Source organism: Chiloscyllium plagiosum, unplaced genomic scaffold (assembly GCF_037043375.1).
Source record: "Chiloscyllium plagiosum isolate Xiang-an unplaced genomic scaffold, Cpla_swu_hap1 HiC_scaffold_17, whole genome shotgun sequence".
Lineage (NCBI taxonomy): Eukaryota > Metazoa > Chordata > Chondrichthyes > Orectolobiformes > Hemiscylliidae > Chiloscyllium > Chiloscyllium plagiosum.
The window spans coordinates 73,632,416-73,651,730 of record NW_028270155.1 but is presented as its reverse complement, the minus strand read 5'-3'; the positions used below and the strand labels follow the sequence as shown (position 1 = coordinate 73,651,730).

At 40.2% G+C, this 19,315-nt stretch overlaps 1 protein-coding gene across 7 annotated transcripts in view; it reads left to right on the top strand.

Moving 5' to 3' along the window:
• fcsk (fucose kinase) overlaps window positions 1-19,315 on the top strand; it is a 387,175-nt gene that overhangs the window by 270,466 nt on the left and 97,394 nt on the right. For all 7 annotated transcript variants that reach the window (XR_015760001.1, XM_087996073.1, XM_087996077.1 and 4 more), the window contains one exon: window positions 18,669-18,794. Coding sequence is in view for 6 of the 7 variants with exons in the window: in XM_087996073.1 (XP_087852199.1) it covers window positions 18,669-18,794 (126 nt within the window). In the remaining variant the exon portion in view is untranslated. The remainder of the gene's footprint in view (window positions 1-18,668; window positions 18,795-19,315) is intronic.

Below are 19,315 nucleotides of genomic sequence, written 5' to 3'. Positions count from 1 at the left end.
GAATTAGGAAAGGGTAATAAAATACCCAGTAATGTCCAAAATCCATGAACAAATGTGTACTAGAAGAATTCTGGAGGGTATTTTATTATAAAACTAGTATCCTTTTTTTTATGAAAGGAAAAATATACTTTCTGCTATGTTGATTTGGATTTCATCTGGTTAATTGGCAACTCAGCTGAATTAAAAGATTTTTCTCCAGTGATTTAAGAAGTGGAGGAGGAGGTCAATTAGAATTCAAATAAAACAAAGAAAAACTGCTGGAAAGTATTATGAAAGAAAATGAGAAGAAAAAGACACCTTGGTGAAAACATCATTTCTTTTGGAATGTACTTAATAGACAACATATTGAAGAATGGGACTCGTGATGTGCATGCAAGAGGATTATATTAGATAATGGCTAAATTTTGAAATAATTGGAATTAGCCTCAACTGAGAAAGAAAATAACTTGCATTAAAAAAAAACCTTTTTGACTTCTGGATGTCACAATGAGCTTCACAGTTAATTAAGTACTTCGGAAGCATAGTCACTTTTGTGATTTACTTAATGTGGCAGCTAATTTTCAGACAAATATTTCGCGTCAGTTCTCACTATGGAGAAAGACATGGAAATGAGGGAACTTGGGGAAATAAATATTGATGTCTTGAAAACAGTCCACAGAGAGGTTGTCTGTTTACATCATTTATTGCCTTATCTCCCTAATAATGCAAAGGGCCTCTCTACTGCCTATAAACATTTGCTCAAGGAATGCAACCAACCTTTTCACATTAATTTGTTGTTTACATTTCTAATTTTACAATTGCCTAAAAAGTTCAGAATACTGTAAGATCAGACTTTTCTGTCAACTTTTTACTAAGTAACAAACTTCAGACTGTGGCTAAACAAGGCCTTTCAAAAATGTCCCTTATTAAAATGCTTATTTGTTTAGGACTGACTGTTTACAGAAATCTAAGTAACATCTCTAATGTTTCCTTCTATGGAGAAAGAAACATCTTATCCAGTATCTCTATATGGGAGACCACAAGTCAGACTGTAAACATCTGCTAAATGTAGCTACCAACCCCTTTCAGACATTTTGTGGCAGCTATAAAGCCCCAGGAGGCCATCTTGTCAACTTTACTCATGGACCACTACAACAAGTACTATATATCTCAACTTCAGGAAACAAATTTCACAGGAGGTTTATAGCTGGGAAGAAATTGTAAATTGAATAATAAATCATCTTAACAGGAAATCCAAAGAAGCCATGTATATTTCATTCAGCCTTTTGATTCTCCATTTGCTCATATACTCTTCCTAAAAGTGCTGAGCCCCCATCTATGGGTAGAAAATTGTGCCTTGCATTTGATGTTGATCTAAGCTATACTGGGTGGTGTGTAAAAAGCAAACTTGTAGTCCCCAGTGGCTCTGCAAATGACAAGAGTCATAATTTCAAACTAGTGAATTTCAACCTTAATACTTCGACTAAATTGGCAAAAACCCATAAATCATCTCAGAAATGGTTAGATGCCATCATCCCAAACGTGTCTGAGTCAGCATATCTAAAAAACTCCATCGACTACATTTCCCACACATACAAAATTTGTTACCTCTTCAAAGAGATTTGTTAAGTTTGTTGATCGCTTTTTAAAAACATGAATCACTGTGGTATCTCTTATGGTTATTTACATTCCTTAAGGAGCTGCAAGGAGCACTCATGACTATAGCCTAAACAATGGAGAAAGGAACCAAGTAGCATAGTGGACAGTGAATTGCATATACAGTAATGTGAAAGTTAAAGATAGTCACTTGGCTTGGCAAAATGTGAGAAATGGTATTCCACGAGGATTAGTAGTGGTATCACCATTCAAGTAAACAATTCATACTCTGGAATTAAAAGTCCAGGTTCAAACTTTGTAGATGATACCAGATTGTCAAGTGTAGTTAATAATGGAGAGGATTATGAAAGTGTACAGATAGACATTGATAAACTTCATTGGCAAATAAGCTTCACAAAAGGTCTGTGTGTTGTAGGAAAGTTTCAGTGCAAAGGAATCTGTGTATACCAATAAACAAATAAGAATTCCAATTCAAGTTAGTTAATCTATGAAACAGCAAAGAAATCATGAAGATTTATATCTTGTAGGAAGAGTTGAAAAGCAGAGAAGACATATTTGAAGCACTCTGAATAGTTTTGCTTTCCAAATTATGAAAAGAATACAGAAGCTGGAGGGGGTGTTTTTAAAAAATTCCTAGTGTTATAATGGAAGTCAGTGGTTAATTTTGGTTGACGATCCAACTCAACTTTCTCTCCACACGTTGCCAGACCTACTGAGGTTCTCCAGAAATTTCAGGGTTTTTTAATCCAATTCTGGACCCTTTTTTGCTTTCTCCACCTACCTTGTGATTCCTTTAGCATGAAAAACTATGTCTAATTCCTACTTGAAAATATTCAATGTTTTGGTTTCAATGTTTTGCATTGTGTGGCAGAGGATTCGACAGGCTCACCATTGTCTGGGTAAAGAAACTTCTCGTCATCTCAGACTTAAATTACCTGTCTTGTATCCTAAAACTGTGACCTCTGTTTTGGATTCCCAATCATCAAGAATATCCTTCCGGCATTTACCCTGCCTACCTTTATTGTGTGATTTTTAACCTTGTCCACCCCAGTTCAACACTGGCACCTCCACATCATTACTTCTATTAGAATTTTATAGCTTTCTATGATATCCAGAGCATCCTTCTTCAGATAAGGGGACCAAAACTGTACACAATGCTCTAGGTGTGGTCTCACCTGGGCTTTGTACAATTGCAGTAAGACATCCCTACTCCTGTAATTAAATCTTCTCACTATGAAGGTCAACATACCATTTACCTTCTTCACTGCCTGTTGCATCTACATGTTTACTTTTAGCAACTACTATATGTGGAAACCCAGGTCTCATTGCACCTCCCCCTTTCCCAATTTATTGCCATTCCGATGAAAATCTGCCATCCTGTTTTGCCACCAAAATGGACAACTTCACATTCATCCAGATTATACGTCATCTGCCATGCATTTGCCTACTCATGCAACGTTTCCAAATCACACTGAAGCATTTCTGCATCCTCTTTTTTTGACCCTTCCACTCCAAGTTTCTGTTCAGCCACATGGCGCCAAAGTTCAGGACAACAACACCTTTGAGATCCTGATGTGCTGCAATGTCCGCAACTTGGACTTTACCTCATCAGTTCTGAGATGAAGCTGATCGAGCAGCCAACACTTTCTGCATATGTGATTGCCATGATTCACACCAGCTTTCACTAGCTCCCATATAGTACAGCTGCAATACATCCTTATTCAGCTATCTCTATTTTATTAGTTGATGGAAGGTGTAGAGGACAGTTTTGGCATTGGAGGAATGTGAAGGAGAACTTCTTTTATGCAATAAGTAGTATTAACTTGCTGCTTGTGAGGCTGGTGGAAGCAGAGACAATGACAAATGTCAAAGGGATATTTGATGGGCATTTGACGGAAAAAAATGTTCACAGGGAGATGGGAATGGAGGGGGAAATGGAAATGAACTGATTGCTCTATAAAGAGCTGACATCAGTTCAGTTGGTCAAATGGCTTCCATCTGTGCCAAAGCAACTCTATGGTCAGGACCCAATGTAGGCCAGGTTTGAAAATCACGGTCCTGTAGATTGTATTAGCATCATGTCACAGTCAGGATTGTTCCACGTTATCAGTAGGCTAGCAGTAGAGAGACAGCAGGAAAGGTGCTTGCCTGCAAATAACCAGCAAAGGAAGACTTTTTGAGGATTGTAATAAAGCAAAGCCTGTAGACACATGATATTGACCAACTGGGAAAAGTCGGTCCCAGTTTCAGCCTGTGTTTCATATGGGCCAGCTACTTTGAAAAAGCAGAACTTCCATTTATAACATGACCAGTGTTGATTATAGGTGAAAGTAAGGGCTGCAGATGCTGGAGATCAGAGTCAAGATTAGAATGATGCTGGAAAAGCACAGCAGGTCAGGCAGCATCTGAGGAGCAGGAAAATCGACATTTCGGGCAGAAGCCCTTCATCAGTTTACAGATCAAATCACTCAGTCATGAATGGATTAGGGAATACCAACAGCTTCATGATCAGCAAGGTTATTGAAAATAAACAACCACAGAATCAATACAGGGTGAGTCTTCTCTCCAATTTCTTGGCTGCACTTGCTGATTCCAAGTATCACACTGGTTCAGTGACAGTAATCTAGTGTCAGAAAATTACAGTGTCCAACCACACCAGCAACCTGGCAAGCACCTCAACAGTATGAGGGAGAGAGACCCAGTGCAAGATATTCCAATCAGGATTGTAAATCCTATTTCCGACCTTGATTGGATTAAAAATTACCCAATTGCCTTCACAGGATTGTATTGGAAATTTCTGGACAGGGACCTCCTGTTATGAACCTGAACAGGAATTTATGAATCCAACAGTGATGGTGAATTTTGTGGAAATCATTATCCTTTTTGCAGCAGACCTTTGCAGTATTCTGTGATTTAAATGTTCAACAAAATAAGCCTGCCAATTTGACAGTCTCAGTGAAAGGGTAAGTATGTGAGGTAAATGCGGAATAGAATGAAATTTGGTTTTGGGGTTAGGTGATAGATGCATGAAGTGAATCTTAGGAATTCCTTATCCCAGAGGGCTAAGGAATGAAGCTCTTATATTGGGCATGCTCAAAAAAGAAATTGATAGGTTTGGGAACATAAGAGCGTGAGTAGGCCATTCAGCTTCTCGAGCCTGTTCCACCATTCAATGTGATCATGGCTGTTCTGTGGCCTAACTCCATATACTTGTCTTTGGACAATATCTCTCAATATATTTGCATATGAAAAAATTATCTTTCTCAGATTTAACAGCTCATCAAACTGATTTTGGAAACTAATGATATGAAAGGATATCACTGTGAGACAGTGTGGAAAAGTATCAGTGAGAGAGATGATCAGCCATGCTGTAATTAACTGGCAGAGCAGTCTTATAGGCTAAATAACTAACTACAGTTCCTATGCTCCTAGCTATGTAATGCTGACTGACACTTGAGCAGTCAGTAAGGGACATCATAACTCATGGAGCTGTCATCTTTTAGGTGAGACTTTCTACCAGATCACTTCTGTCATTCGTGAGATTATTTGAAACCTTTTCTGCCAATTCCTCACCAGCATTTATTTCTTTGCTAAAATAGATTGATTGGTCATTAATCTGTTTGATGTGGAACCTTCCTTTGTATAAATTGGGTGTTATCTTTGCCAGTCTGAGAGCAGTGACTACAGTTGTAAACATTCATTGGCCATGAAATGCACTGGGACATACTGAGGATGTGGAAGTCCCGACATAAACTACAGTTAGTTGATTTTTTTGTTTCCTTTGATAGTCCTGTTGAGAAACTGAGACCCCAGTTAGTGTTGTGAGAAGGAATCAGAATTGCATCATAGTGGTTTAGAGTGCTTTGAGGGTTATGCCATCCTGATTTTCTTTTTTTCAGGAGATATGGACATTACAGACAATGCCAGTCTTTGTTGCCCATCCCTAATTACCCTTAAACTGAGTGGTTTTCTGGACCATTTCAGAGGGCAGTTAATGAAGCCATGGATCTGGAATCACATGTAGTCCAGGTCAGATAAGGACGACAGATTTCACTCTCTAAAGGACCAATGCCGTCCCTTCCAGTTGTAATTGTTCCTGCATGAGGTAGTTTTACATTATGTGGAATGACGTGGCTGAAAATTTATAGTTGAATACTGTTCTGAAAAGGAAAACATTCTTCCTTAATAGCCATGCTCCAGTGAGAAATATCCACCTGCTTTCATTTTCATATTTTCAATTTGATTGGTGACAGTCTATAAATCTCAGTGACCTGTGAATGTGCTGTCATGCTTAACAGTGAGTAGAGAATAAATATTGCATGATTCTGCAAGCAACCAGGCTATATGGCACAACCATGATATATGCTGAAAATGTGTCGCTGGAAAAGCGCAGCAGGTCAGGCAGCATCCAAGGAGCAGGAGAATCGATGTTTCGGGCATGAGCCCTTCTTCAGGAAGGGCTCATGCCCGAAACGTCGATTCTCCTACTCCTTGGATGCTGCCTGACCTGCTGCGCTTTTCCAGCAACACATTTTCAGCTCTGATCTCCAGCATCTGCAGTCCTCACTTTCTCCACAACCATGATATATGTTTGCTTTATGCAAGGTCCAAGGTTGCTATCTCCATTTGGACTTATACCTGAAGGTTTCATCACTTTTTAATACCCCACTCAGTCAAATGGTTTTTATCAGCATCTCCAAAAGTTATATAGCAAGTAAATGCAGGTGATCAAAGAAAATGAAAAAACTGAACTTCTTTAATGCCTGTCAGATTTTTCTCCCAGATCGCTCCCAAACAGCCCTGGAAATTAATGTTTAATTCCTAAAATCTCTGGAAATCCTGGGAATTAGCAATCCTAGTGAAATTCTGGCCACAATGGTACTTCAAAAAGTACCCTGTCAATTAAAGGATTAGCTGGCTGGCACTATGGGAGCTTTAAACCAGCTATGGTCTGATACAATTGTTGCACAGAATGAAATGTATTCCGTTTTTATTGAGTTTTCTTTTTCATTGTTTCCCAAAGGTGTGCTCCATGGACACACGCCCGCATCCACCGCCACGCATGTGCACGCACGCACAACCCACAGCCAAATGTACGTATATGAACATATGCACATCCCCACACACACACATACACTGACTCGCACGCACCACCACACACGTCTGCACACACACACCCACAAATACACAACCACCCTCACATACATACACACCCCCAATTCCTTCACATCCACACCCATAAACACACCCACAAATATGGATTCCCCCATTCGCACACGTACACACCTGCGCACCACGCACACGCATCCAAATTATAAATTAATATGCCTTTAGAAATTTAGGCTTTTCGCTCCTCGGGCCTAGAAAGAGTTAGAAGTTTTAATTTTACTAACTGCAAAGGTCAAAACATAATAGGCTTGAGCCTGGGTGGTCTCAATTCACTCCTCTAAGTTCTCAACACACAACAGCTTATTATTATGCACCAATTAACAATCTGATTAAACAAAGCTGCAAGGAAACTTAGCTTTTGGATGATAAAACACTGGATGCCTGAGATGAACTTGAGCTGGGAGTGCTCAATGCTGATCCATGTGCTCAAAGTAGAAAGTTTAAGTTTTCCAGTATGCAATTTTGGGTGGCACAGTGGCTCAGTGATTAGTACTGCTGCCTCTCAGCGCCAGGGAACCAGGTTCGATTACAGCCTCGGGCGACTGTGTGTGTGGAGTTTGCACATTCTCCCCGTGTCTATGTGGGTTTCATCCAGGTGCTCCTGTTTCCTCCCATGGTCCAAAGATGCGCAGGTTAGATGAATTAACCATGCTAAATTGTCCATAGTGTCCAAGGATGTGTAGGCTAAGTTGCTTGGCCATGGTAAGTGCAGGGTTGTGGTAATAGAGTAGGGGGCTGGGACTGGATGGGATGCTCTTCAGAGGGGAGGTGCAGACTTGGTGGGCCGAATGGCCTCTTTCCACACTGTAGGGATTCTGTGATTCAATGATCCCTCACCAGATGAGCAAAAGTTTTTTTTTATAAAAGTTAAAGAAAATTTTTCTTCCCCATTCTCTCTCTCACTTCAGTTCGCTGTTATATGAGCAATTTTATCCGCTGACCATCATGGTGTCTGCAGTGTTAGTACTATTCTTACCAAGGGCTTGTGTTGCTGCCACCATGCCCTTTTAAGACAGGGACCTCCAGGACCAGCCAGGTTTAGTGTGAGTCAGGGAAACCAATTGCTAGTCTGATCAGAAGAGGCCCTTGTTTTAAACAAGCTGAAGTTTGTTGTATGTCAGCATGTGTCATAAATTACACTGAGATATAGACATTGGTCCATGGCAGGTCTCACTCCTTGAAGAACCTCACCTTTTCCCATGTCCATGTGGCATCGTCTTGCTGGGTGTAGCTTAAAGCACTCCACTAAACCTTTACACCCATTTCCAACATTTTCCCTCAAGCCATTTTCCTTTCTACCAATAATATAATATATTCTGTGTATAACAGCTCTTTCTACAACCTGCTGCCCTCCTCCTCCCCCCACCAAAAGTATATGAAATCACAAATTCAGGTGATCTGGAGGTTTCACTATTTTCCCAGAACATATTTTCTTTAGACTTGGAAGTTTAGTTAATCAATGGTTTGAAGATTGTTGACTTTGATGGTGTTCCTGACAGTGTGTGAGCTGAAAATTCCTTTAAGCTGGAGGGCCTTTAATCTCTTGGAGGATGTCTTTCTAGATGAATCTGGCAATTGCACTGCAGCATTTGGAAGACTTTTAATTCCATGTATTTCCTTCACAGAAAACGTTTGACTTTGTGAAATGGGCTATTTCTTGTTAGTTTCCTGAATCTTTGAACCAGGTAATTTCTTCTTAACCATATCTTAGCTGTCTGGCCATTGGTCACCCCATCTTGTTAGAGGCTTCGAACGGATTGTATGTACCACATCTTCAGTGGTTGTCAGCTGAGTATTTATTTATAATCTGCCAGTAAACCCACGCTGAAGTGTATAGACTTCCTATGTTAACCTGGTGATTTGCTTGGTCACTTTTAATATTGGGCCTCAGTGATTGCAGAAACTACCACATTCATTTTCTCAGTTCTGCTATTCGTGGATTGCTTCTTACTTGGCATGATCAACATTGCTGTTGCTGAGCGTATTTTTCAGGGAGGATAGGGAAATTAATTTCTCTGTTTGAGCATGTATCCTCCAAGCACTTCAGTATTTCAATCCTTCATAACTATTTGTTCACCAAGCTTTGTTACACTTTGAATGAATTCAGCTGAGGATGCATCAGCGAGTTCAAGTCAGATAAACTGCTCATTGACTATCTGGTTGTTAGTGTTTGCTTGCAAAGTAGCCTGAACTCTTTTCAGTATTGATAGCAATGAAAAGCATTTCTGCCAATCCATAATATAGACAGGTTTCCACCTTGTTGACAATATAAATTACATTTCTTATACACTGGAGCTAATCTCAGTTATGTCAATTGTCTGCTTATGTTCTTCCCTGAGTCTAGGGAGTCCTATGAAATTGTTTGCCAGTTGTCCTTTGACCATTTGTTCCACAACCAGCTGTCCGTTAACTAAATTTTCTTGACCTATTGTTCTATAACTGGCTGTTTCCAGACCAGTTATTTGTTGACTCAAACTAGTTTGACACCTTCCATTACCTGAAGATGATTGAGATTAACATACGTCTTCACATGGCGGCTTGGTGAGTCAGTGGTTAGCACTGCTGCCTCACAGGGCCAGGGACATGAGTTCAAAACTAGTCTCGGGCATCTGTCTGTGTGGAATTTGCATATTCTCCCTGTGTCTGCGTGGGTTTCCTCTGGGTGATCTGGTTTCCTCCCACAATGCAAAGATACGCAGGGCAGGTGAAATGGCTATGCTAAACTGCCGATAGTGTTCAACGATGTGTAGGTTAGATGCATTAGGTTAGGGGTAAATGTAGAGTAACAAGATAGGGGAATTGTTCTGGGTGGGTTACTCTTGAGAAGGTTGATGTGGACTTGTTGGGCCAAATGGCCTTTTTCGACACTGTAGGGATTCTATTATTCAATGATTAGTACTTAAGAGTAAGAATTCTTGGTTGTAATGTACATAGAAGTTTTATACTATCTGACACAGGTGTTGGAGAAGTACTTGTAGCATGCCTTCTAATCTGAAATGATATATCTCCTGGACCATGTAGTTGCACTGTTATCAGCTGTAGATTTGAACCGTAGCTGAAAACACAGTATCCGACAATGTAACGATACTCACCCCTGAATCAAATTTCAAATTAGTGAGGTTACTATTGATATAAATATCATCTTGCCAAAGGCTTTGTTTGGATCACCTATATTCCCTAGACACAGTTTAAACCTATTTTCTATTGTAGACTGTTTTACCTCATTAACCTCATTGTTTGGGTCACTATTTGGTTTGTTACTTTTCTGCCAACATTTCCTACTTCAGCACATTATCTGAAAGTGAGCTATTATGTTACATTCCTTTTAGTTGTAGAGCAATAACTGTTTCTGTGAAAATTCCTTGTTCCACAGCATTTAGTGTCCTTCCTACGTTCTGTTATAGAGTCACAGAGTCATACAGGTCAGAAACAGGCCCTTCAGTTCAACCGGTCCATGCTGACCATAATCCTAAACTAAACTTGTACCACTTGCCTGTGCTTGGCTTATATCCCTCCAGACATTTCTAATTCATGTGTTTATCTAAATATCTATTAAATATTATAAGACTACCTGTATCCACCATTTCCTCTGGAAGTTCATTCCACACACTAACCACTCTCTGTGTAAAAAAAAAATGCCCTCATGTCTTTTATTAAGCCTTTGTCCTCTTGTTTTAAAAATATGCCACCTCGTCTTGAAATCTCCCACTGTTGGGAAATGAGACCTGCCATTCACCTTACCCATGCCCCTTATGATTAAACAAACCTCTATATGGTCACCCCTCAACCTCCTATGCTACAGTGAAAGAAGTCCCAGCCTATCCACCCTCTGCCCATGACCCAAAGCCTCCATTCCTGGCAACATCCTGGTAAATCTGTCTGAACTCTCTCCAGCTTAATAATATCCTTCCTATAACAGGGTAACCAGAACTGGACACAGTACTCCAGAAAACACCTCACCAATATCCAATTTAACCTCAACATAATGACCCAACTCCTATATTCAAAGGTCTGAGCAATGGAAGCAAGCGTGCTAAATGCCTTGTTAACCACCCTATCATAGATGATGCAAACTTCAAAGAATTATATACCTGAACTCTTAGATCTTTCTGTTCTACAACACTACCCTTAGCCCAACTTTTAATTATTTAAGTCCTGCTCTTATTTGTTTTACCAAAATGCAATATCTCGCATTTATCCAAATTAAACTCCATCTGCCACTCTTCAGCCCATTGATCCAACTGATCAAGATCTCTTTGGAACCGTAGATAACCTTATTCACTTTCCACTGTACCACCAATCTTCGTGTCATCTGCAAACTTACTAACCATGCCTTCTATATTCTCATCTAAATCATTTGTGTAAATGACAAAAAAACAGTGGTTTTCCATGTGTGTCTTTGGTGATTTTGTCCCTTAAGAACTGAATGGATTCTACTATCTCCTGTGATAAATTTGATCTTCCCCTCTTAGGATTGTTTGTGGAGTTTATGAGTATGAATTATTCAAATTATCTTTTAATTAGTAAATCTGGCAAAAACGCATGAATAATTCCAGCAACAATTATGTTCCTTTTGTTTCTTTCTCGCTGAAAGTGAAAAATTGTTTATTACAGTAAATAATTATTTTTAAGGGAAAAACCTGTTGTGCATATGCTTTCCAGTTGAATTATACAGTTTGATAAATTGTGCAATTCTGTGGTTTAATCAAATTTTTACATTTCTGATGACTTCAGGGATATTAGAGCTTGATTTCAATGCACGACCTCGTGAGTTGTGACAGATGGATTGAAAAGATTCTGTGGTACTATTTTGAAGAAGGTTAAGAGAGTTATCTCCAGTGCCCTGACCAATGTTTACCCCTGAATCACCATCACTAAGCAACTTGTCGGGTGATTATTACACTGATGTTTGTGGGAAAGCATAATAGGCTGCCATGTCTCCTGAGATTACAGTAGTCATCTCGCTTGACATACTTTGTTGGTTGTAAAGTGCTTTGAGATATTCCATGTTTATTAAAACTGCTGTATGAATGCAATTGTATCTTCTTTTCAGTGATACATCCTGAGTTACTCATTAATAATCATTCAATATACTTGGCTAAGAAGATACTTGCAAGTCCTCACATGGGTCTAGATAGATTGTAGAAAGTACTGTGTTGTTACTGACTAACAGAAAGTGGCTGTGCAAGTCTCATTAAAAGTCGCTCTAAGTGTAAGTACAATAAATGATTGCATGGTTTATAAATATTGAGCTCTTAGTATTACTTGGCTGACTGAATTATGCCGGTCCATTACACATTCTCGGACTGCAGGTTCTGCCTTCAACTGACTCCGAACAAATTTTTCAAGCATATGTCTTTGGGAAAGGCTGAGGCCATCAAGTATATGCATTAATTGAAGCTACTTAAATTTATCATGTTTTATTATGTTGCAAGCCTTATTTGAGACTTTATAAGTGTTAGACTATGAGCAAAAAGAGCCCCAGTGCATTGCCTATACTCAAGGAAGTTACATAATTATGAAGAGGACATGAAACATCTAACTTTGTACTCTCTTTGAGGAACTACTTTGCAGGAAATTCATATCCAAACAGATCGTAATTTCCATTCATCCATTGTAAAAGCTCAGGCTGTTTGTTCAGACATTACCACGCAGTGCTCAGGATACGGTTGCTGCTACTTAACATTACAGATTCTGACAGCAAGAAGGAAACTATTTGGTCTGTTGTGCCTGTATCAGATTTTCGGTTGAATAACTCTTTCTGCTTAGTCTTGCAAATCTTTCCTTTTCAAGTTACATTTATCAGTAACTACTTAAGTAATCCAGAGACCCACACTGTTGCTCTGGGGATGTGAGATCAAATCTCATTGTGGCAGAGATAATGAATTTTGAATTCAATTAATAAATCTGTGTATTGAAGATGTTCTAATGGTGACAGTTGTCAGTTGTTGTGAAGCCTATCTGGTTCATTTATGCCCTTGAGGGAAAAGGCATGTCCCATCCTACCTGCTCTGAGCTACATATAATTCTAGACACATAGCAAAGTGGTTAACCTCTAAATGTCCTCTGGAATGGCCAAGCAAGTTACTTAGTTGTGTTAAACTATAATGAAGTATAAAGAAAGCATTTATCCAATTCTGTTTGAAGGTTACAGCTGAAACTGCTCCCACAATCTTTTCAGGCAGTATCATAAAAATAACTAAGTCACCGTTTCAAAATAAAAGCATGATCATTATCTTCCTCCTGGTTCTTTGTTTCAATTAACTTTGTAATTGGCTTTTCATTGATCAGACTTGAATAAAATGATGCTTTTAACCATGCATTCCTATCAGCTGTTGTATTGCTCCTGTTAATAGTGCTGAGTAAAGGGTTAACATTGTTTTTCCCTTGGTTTTTTTCTTTTTGAAAGAAATCAACATCAACGTGATAATGTTAAAGGTGGTAGTGTAATAATTGCACTCAACGATTAAATAAATTTCAACAAAAAAAAATGATGCTTTATCCCAAAGCGTTCCATCGTCTTAAATCATAGATGGATTTAAGCTATTGTGCTGAAAGAATGTGCTGTCTCAGAGTGAGTGCAGTTTGATGTAACAGTGAGCCACCCTTCCAGCGAGGTTTGAATTCCTGCTAGTATCAAACCATTTAATTTTCATAGAACCATAGAATCCCTTCAGTGTGGAAACAGGCCATTTTTCCCAACAAGTCCACACCGACCCTCTGAAGAGTAACCACCCAGATCCATTCCCCTACCCTATCACTTTTACATTTCCCCTGACAAATGCATCTAACCTACACATCCCTGAATACTATGGGCAGTTTAACATGGCCAATTCACCTAACCTGCACATCTTTGGACTATGGGAGGAAAGAGGAGCACCCGGAGAAAACCAATGGAGACACAGGGAGAATGTGCAAACTCCACACAGGCAGTCACCCGAGGCCGAAATCGAACCCGGGTTCTTGGTGCTGTGAGGCAGCAGTGCTAACCGCTGAGCTACCGTGCTATCCCAATGTTATTGGGCACTCGAGGGATACAGGTACTGAGAACAGTGTGATGGCTCTTTCAAGTTGTTATCCTTCAATGTGAACTCTATGTATTGACTCTCAAAGACAGAATGGAAGATATTATTTGAATAGAAGAGCTTTTCAGGACATTGCAAAGTGCCATACAGCAATGAAGTACTTTTGAAGTGTAGTCACTGTTACACTGTTACAATGGCGGAGTCCTACAAATAGTAATGTGATAAAGACCACGTGATCTGTTTCATTGATATTGATTGAGGAATAAATATTAGTTATATGGTCGCTCTGAATTTGAGTACTGCTGAATAAGAGACACCTTTTATTGAAACATTTCTTCCAGAAGTTTGTTGCACAAGAAGGTTAGCCTTATTGGCAACCTCATAACATTGACAAACCAACGAGGAGAAGGTAACGTTGTGGTAATATATCTGAACAATTAATCCAGCATGCCAGGCTATGAGGATACGGCTGTGAATCTCACCATGGCAGATAGTAAAATTTGTACTCAATAAATATCTGGAATAAATCCAGTGGCAACCATGTTAAACTGTCAATTGTCATGAAAACCCATCTGGTTCATTAAAATCCATCAAGGACAATGACCTGCCATCCTTACTTGGTCTGACCTATATTAGACTCCAGGCACACAGCAACGTGATTGATTCTTTGGATAATTAGACATGGACAGTAAATGCTAGGCTAGCCAGCAACACCCCCATCCCAGGAAGAATAAACTAAACCAAGTGAAGCTAGCTGTTTAAGGCTGCTGTGATGTAATAGCAATGTGTGGTGTTCACTGTTAACAAGATTGTGCCTATCACAGATTAATAATGTGGTGTATGAATTTCAGTGTTGGGAGGGGTTGCCAGGTATTTAGGCGATACATATTAAAGACTATCAGATTCTGCCAAATAACAGTCATCCCTGCAGTTGTTCACAACTGAAAAGGTGCTGACCATATCCAACCAACCCTTATTTGCAAAAAACATCATTTCTGATATCACGTGATTCTGCAATTGGATAGCATTTGCTAAATACAGCGAAGTGTGCAAATACATACACTGACACCCAATTTAAGTTCATTATGTGATTGACTCTTATACATACTGTTAGCTACATAGACTACGACACCAAGCCCTGAATGTTGCAGGCAGAATAAACATGTACATACACTGCACCTGTTTTAACTCAACAAAATAGGTGACATTCTTTCTCTTGTTCATTACTCAGAGTAATGCTGGGACCAGTCACTGATAACCTGCATGGTTTAAAATTTAAATAGACTTGGCAGTTAACTGTTAGCCATCATCTAACTGGTCCATTCTTTGTGGCGTCTCCTGTACCAACCATATTACACTTACCAGCCAGTCAACACTCTCTTCTCATACAGTATATTGCGTTTCCTTTACATTGATGTCTTGTGCAAAGTAATTTGCAAGGAAAGTGAATGCATACTTTTAGGAAATAAAGCTGTAGTGTTAGAGGGATAGTATGAGGGAATGGAATAGATCTGATTGCTCTATGGAGAGCTAGGATGGGTTCAAAGTTCTCAATTGCCTCCGATTACCATGGTAACAACTTCATGAACAGTGGAAAGGGATGTTTGATGGTTGCCTGTGAAGGTATGAGGCCTTAGTAAAACATTCCTCAACTGAAAATGCTCCTTCAGACAGCGCAGCACTTCCTAAATAGTGGACTGGAGAGTTAATCTTGGTTATGTCCAGCTACATCTAGGGTTTGCAGGCTAATCAGCTGAGGAAAACTGTATAATTAACATACTATTTGTGGTATTGAATAATTAGCACGGGGAGTCTAGCTTGATGTCTTTTCCACTCACTACCCTGGGGTGCTTAGGCAAATTAAAGCATCCTTCTGCCATAGGTGATTACTGATATCTGCCTGTATACCTCAGTGCCCCAGTACACCTACCTGCTGTGATATTGGGGGAAGCATAGTAATAAGCTTCTGATTCAGTTGACAGTTGTCTTGCTCCTTTTGGATAGACTTTTTAAACATTTCTATGAACCCATTTGAGAGGCCTATATTTTACACTGGCCACTATGCAGTAAATGTCGAGTACATGTCTCATTAAAGCTGAGTGATGGATTTTTCTGGTTGGCAGTGAAATGACTGTAAAATGAATGTCTTGTGAGAGTCAGCAAACTCCAAACAGCTGCATCGACTTCTCGAGTCCACTATTGGCTCAGATAATCAGAAGGAACCCAATCACTCAGGGCGATGAGTGCTCAATGTTCCACACAGCCATCAGAATCAGCAGTTCTCTATTTCATTACTGTTGAATTGTTTGGCTCTGTAAGCTCATTAAATTTGTTAAAGATCTCTGCCAGTGGCTAAATGGATAAAGGCACCACTATACAAAGTGTTGGACCATCATAAAGATCATGCTTTTATATCAGGGCCTTTTACAATCTCAGGATATCCCGAAGTGCTTTACAGCCGAATAAGTGCTACTTGGATGTGGTCACTTTTGTAAATATGTAAGAAATGGACAGTCACTTTGCGTATTGCAAGCTTCCACAAACTGCAATAATGCAAATAACTAACTGTGAAACTGTCTCGGTGATTTTGGTAGGGAGGTAAATATTGCCAGGACATTGAGAGATGTCCCCATTTCTTGAATAGTGCCATTGGAATTTCTTTTCCAACTTCTCTCTGAACAGGCAGACAAGGCTTCAGTCTAATGTTGCATCTGAAAGGTGGCACCATCACCAGTGCAGTACTCCTCACAATGGCACTGAGGTGTCAGTCTAGATGTCTTTGTGTGGAATTTGAGCATGTGACCTTCTGATTCAGATATGGAAATGCTACTATTGACCTACAGCTCTCATCATTCAGCATAGAAAGTCTTTGATCCAATCTGCACTGAGCTAGCTGAGCTGACCCACCTATCCCTCCCTAGTTCTGCCCTTCTCAACTTCCAATACACTGGTTACAGAGTCATAGAGTTGTACAGCATGGAAACAGATCCTTCAACCCAACTTGTCCATATCCTAAATTAATCTAGTCCTGTTTGCCAGCACTTGGCCCATATCCCACTAAACCCTTCCTATTCATATTCATATACCCATCCAGACGTCTTTTAATTGTAAGCCTCCACCACTTCCTCTGGCAGTTCAATTCATACACACGTACTGCCCTTTGCGTGAAAACGTTGCCCCTTAGGTTCCTTTTAAATCATTCCCCTCTCACCCTAAACCTATGCCCTCTAGTTCTGGATTACTCCAACCCATGGAAAAGACCTTGACTATCTATTCCATCCTTACCCCTCATGATTTTATAAACCTCTATAAGGTCAATCTGCAGCCTCCAACGCTCCAGGGAAAACAGCTATTTGTTTTTGATAAGTGTATAGTGAATATTCCCGGAGCAAATTAGCTGGTCTGACTGCAAAGTTTTAAACAAACAGAATTTATTGACAAAATTACAGAATGAAACACAAAGAACAAAAAACAGAATACCGGATAACTTATCCTAGCCAAAAGCCTGACAGATTTAATGATGCTGTTCAGAAAATACTTGCAACAGTCCCAATAAACCCGTCCCTTAGCACAAAGAACAAAAATGAAACAAACCAGGGCTTACAGACTTGAAGTTAGAGAGAGAGGGAGTACCAGCTGGACTTGCTCCAGCAGCCTTTCTTCATACACACTGCTGCTGACCTGAATCAAAAACTCTAATCTAAATGAAGGCTCGCTACATACCTAGCTGGCCACTCCCCTTTGATTATACCGGTTTTTATAAGACATGAAAGCCTTAGGCTGGAGGCATTTTCTCTTCGGGGAAAACAAAATGGGCCCAATAAACGTTTCAAACCCAGCCTTGTTGGAGCCTTGCCAATTACCACCTCTTTGGAAAAAAAACTCAAGTACATAGTAACCTTGTAAAAAGACCAACATTGTGACAACACCGAACAAATTCCTCTCTATCTAAACCCTCAACACTATGGCAGTCCCAGTCTATGTTCGGGAAGTTAAATTCCCCTCCCATTATCCCTCTATTATTCTTACAGATAACTGAGATCTCCTGACAAATTTGTTTCTCAATTACTCGCTGACTATTGGGGAGGGGGCCTATAGTACAATCTAAATAAGGTATCAGCCCTTGCTTATTTTTCAGTTCCACCCAAATAAAATCCTTGGACATATTCCCCAGGAGTATCCACCCTAGGTACAGCAGTAATGTTATCCTTTGTCTAAAATGTCAATCCCCCTCCTCTCTTGCCCCACTTTGTATGCTTCCCATAGCATTTGTACCCTGGAACATTCAGCTGCCAGTCCTGTCCATTCCTGAGCCACATCTCTGCAATTGCTATGATATCCCAGTCCCATGTTATTGACCATGCCCTTAGGCCTCTTGCATTTAAATAAACGTATTTTAATTTACCTCATTCTCTGTTTTGTTCCTGCATACCCTGACTGTTTGACTTGCTCCTTTTCCCTGTACCAGTCTCGATGATCTCTTTCCTCACTATCTCTCTGAACACTACCCCCCCCCCCCCCCCCCCCCCCCGCACCGTACTCATTTAAATCCTCCCAAGCAGCTCTAGCAAATTTACCTGCCAGTATATGAGTCCCCTTTCAATTCAGATGCAATCCATCCTTCTTATACAGGTCTCTTCTACCCCAGAAGAGATTCTAATAATCCAAAAACGTGAACCCTATTCCCCTGCACCAGCTCCTCAGCCATATATTCATCTGCTATATCCTCCTATTCCTTGAAGGCTGTAAATGAAGGTGACCCACTTAGTAAGGGAGAGAAGTGTTTCTGTGTCTGTGGAAACTGTGCCCACAGAGGATGACAATAAATTAGGAATGTTAAAAAAAAGTCTTTCTTTTCTTCCCTGTTGTCACTTTTAGGGCCGAGACTTTCCCTTTGATGACTGTGGACGTTCGTTCACCTGTTTGCCAATGGAAAACTGCGACAGCAAAGCAGAAGCCCTCGTCTGTAACATCGATGTTCTGCTGCACATCATGACATATAAGGTCAGTCACGCGTAAGCCATCTCCAATGGGAGCGGAGGAGAGTCAGGTCATATACTTCAGATCTAGAAAATGTAGATTTGAGTTTCTTCTAAATGGCAAAATGTTTGGAACAGTTAAAGACCAAAGAGATTTGAAGTCCCTTGTACAGATGCCCCCAAAATGCTAGTGGGGACTGGTGTGAAAAATAATTTTAAAAGGAACTTTGGAATTAGATTAGATTAGATTACATTACAGTGTGGAAACAGGCCCTTCGGCCCAACAAGTCCACACCGACCCGCCGAAGGGCAACCCACCCATACCCCTACATTTACCCCTTACCTAACTCTATAGGCAATTTAGCATAGCCAATTCACCTGACCTGCACATCTTTGGACTGTGGGAGGAAACCGGAGCACCCGGAGGAAACCCACGCAGACACGGGGAGAACGTGCAAACTCCACACAGTCAGTCGCCTGAGGCGGGAATTGAACCCGGGTCTCTGGCGCTGTGAGGCAACAGTGCTAACCACTGTGCCACCGTGC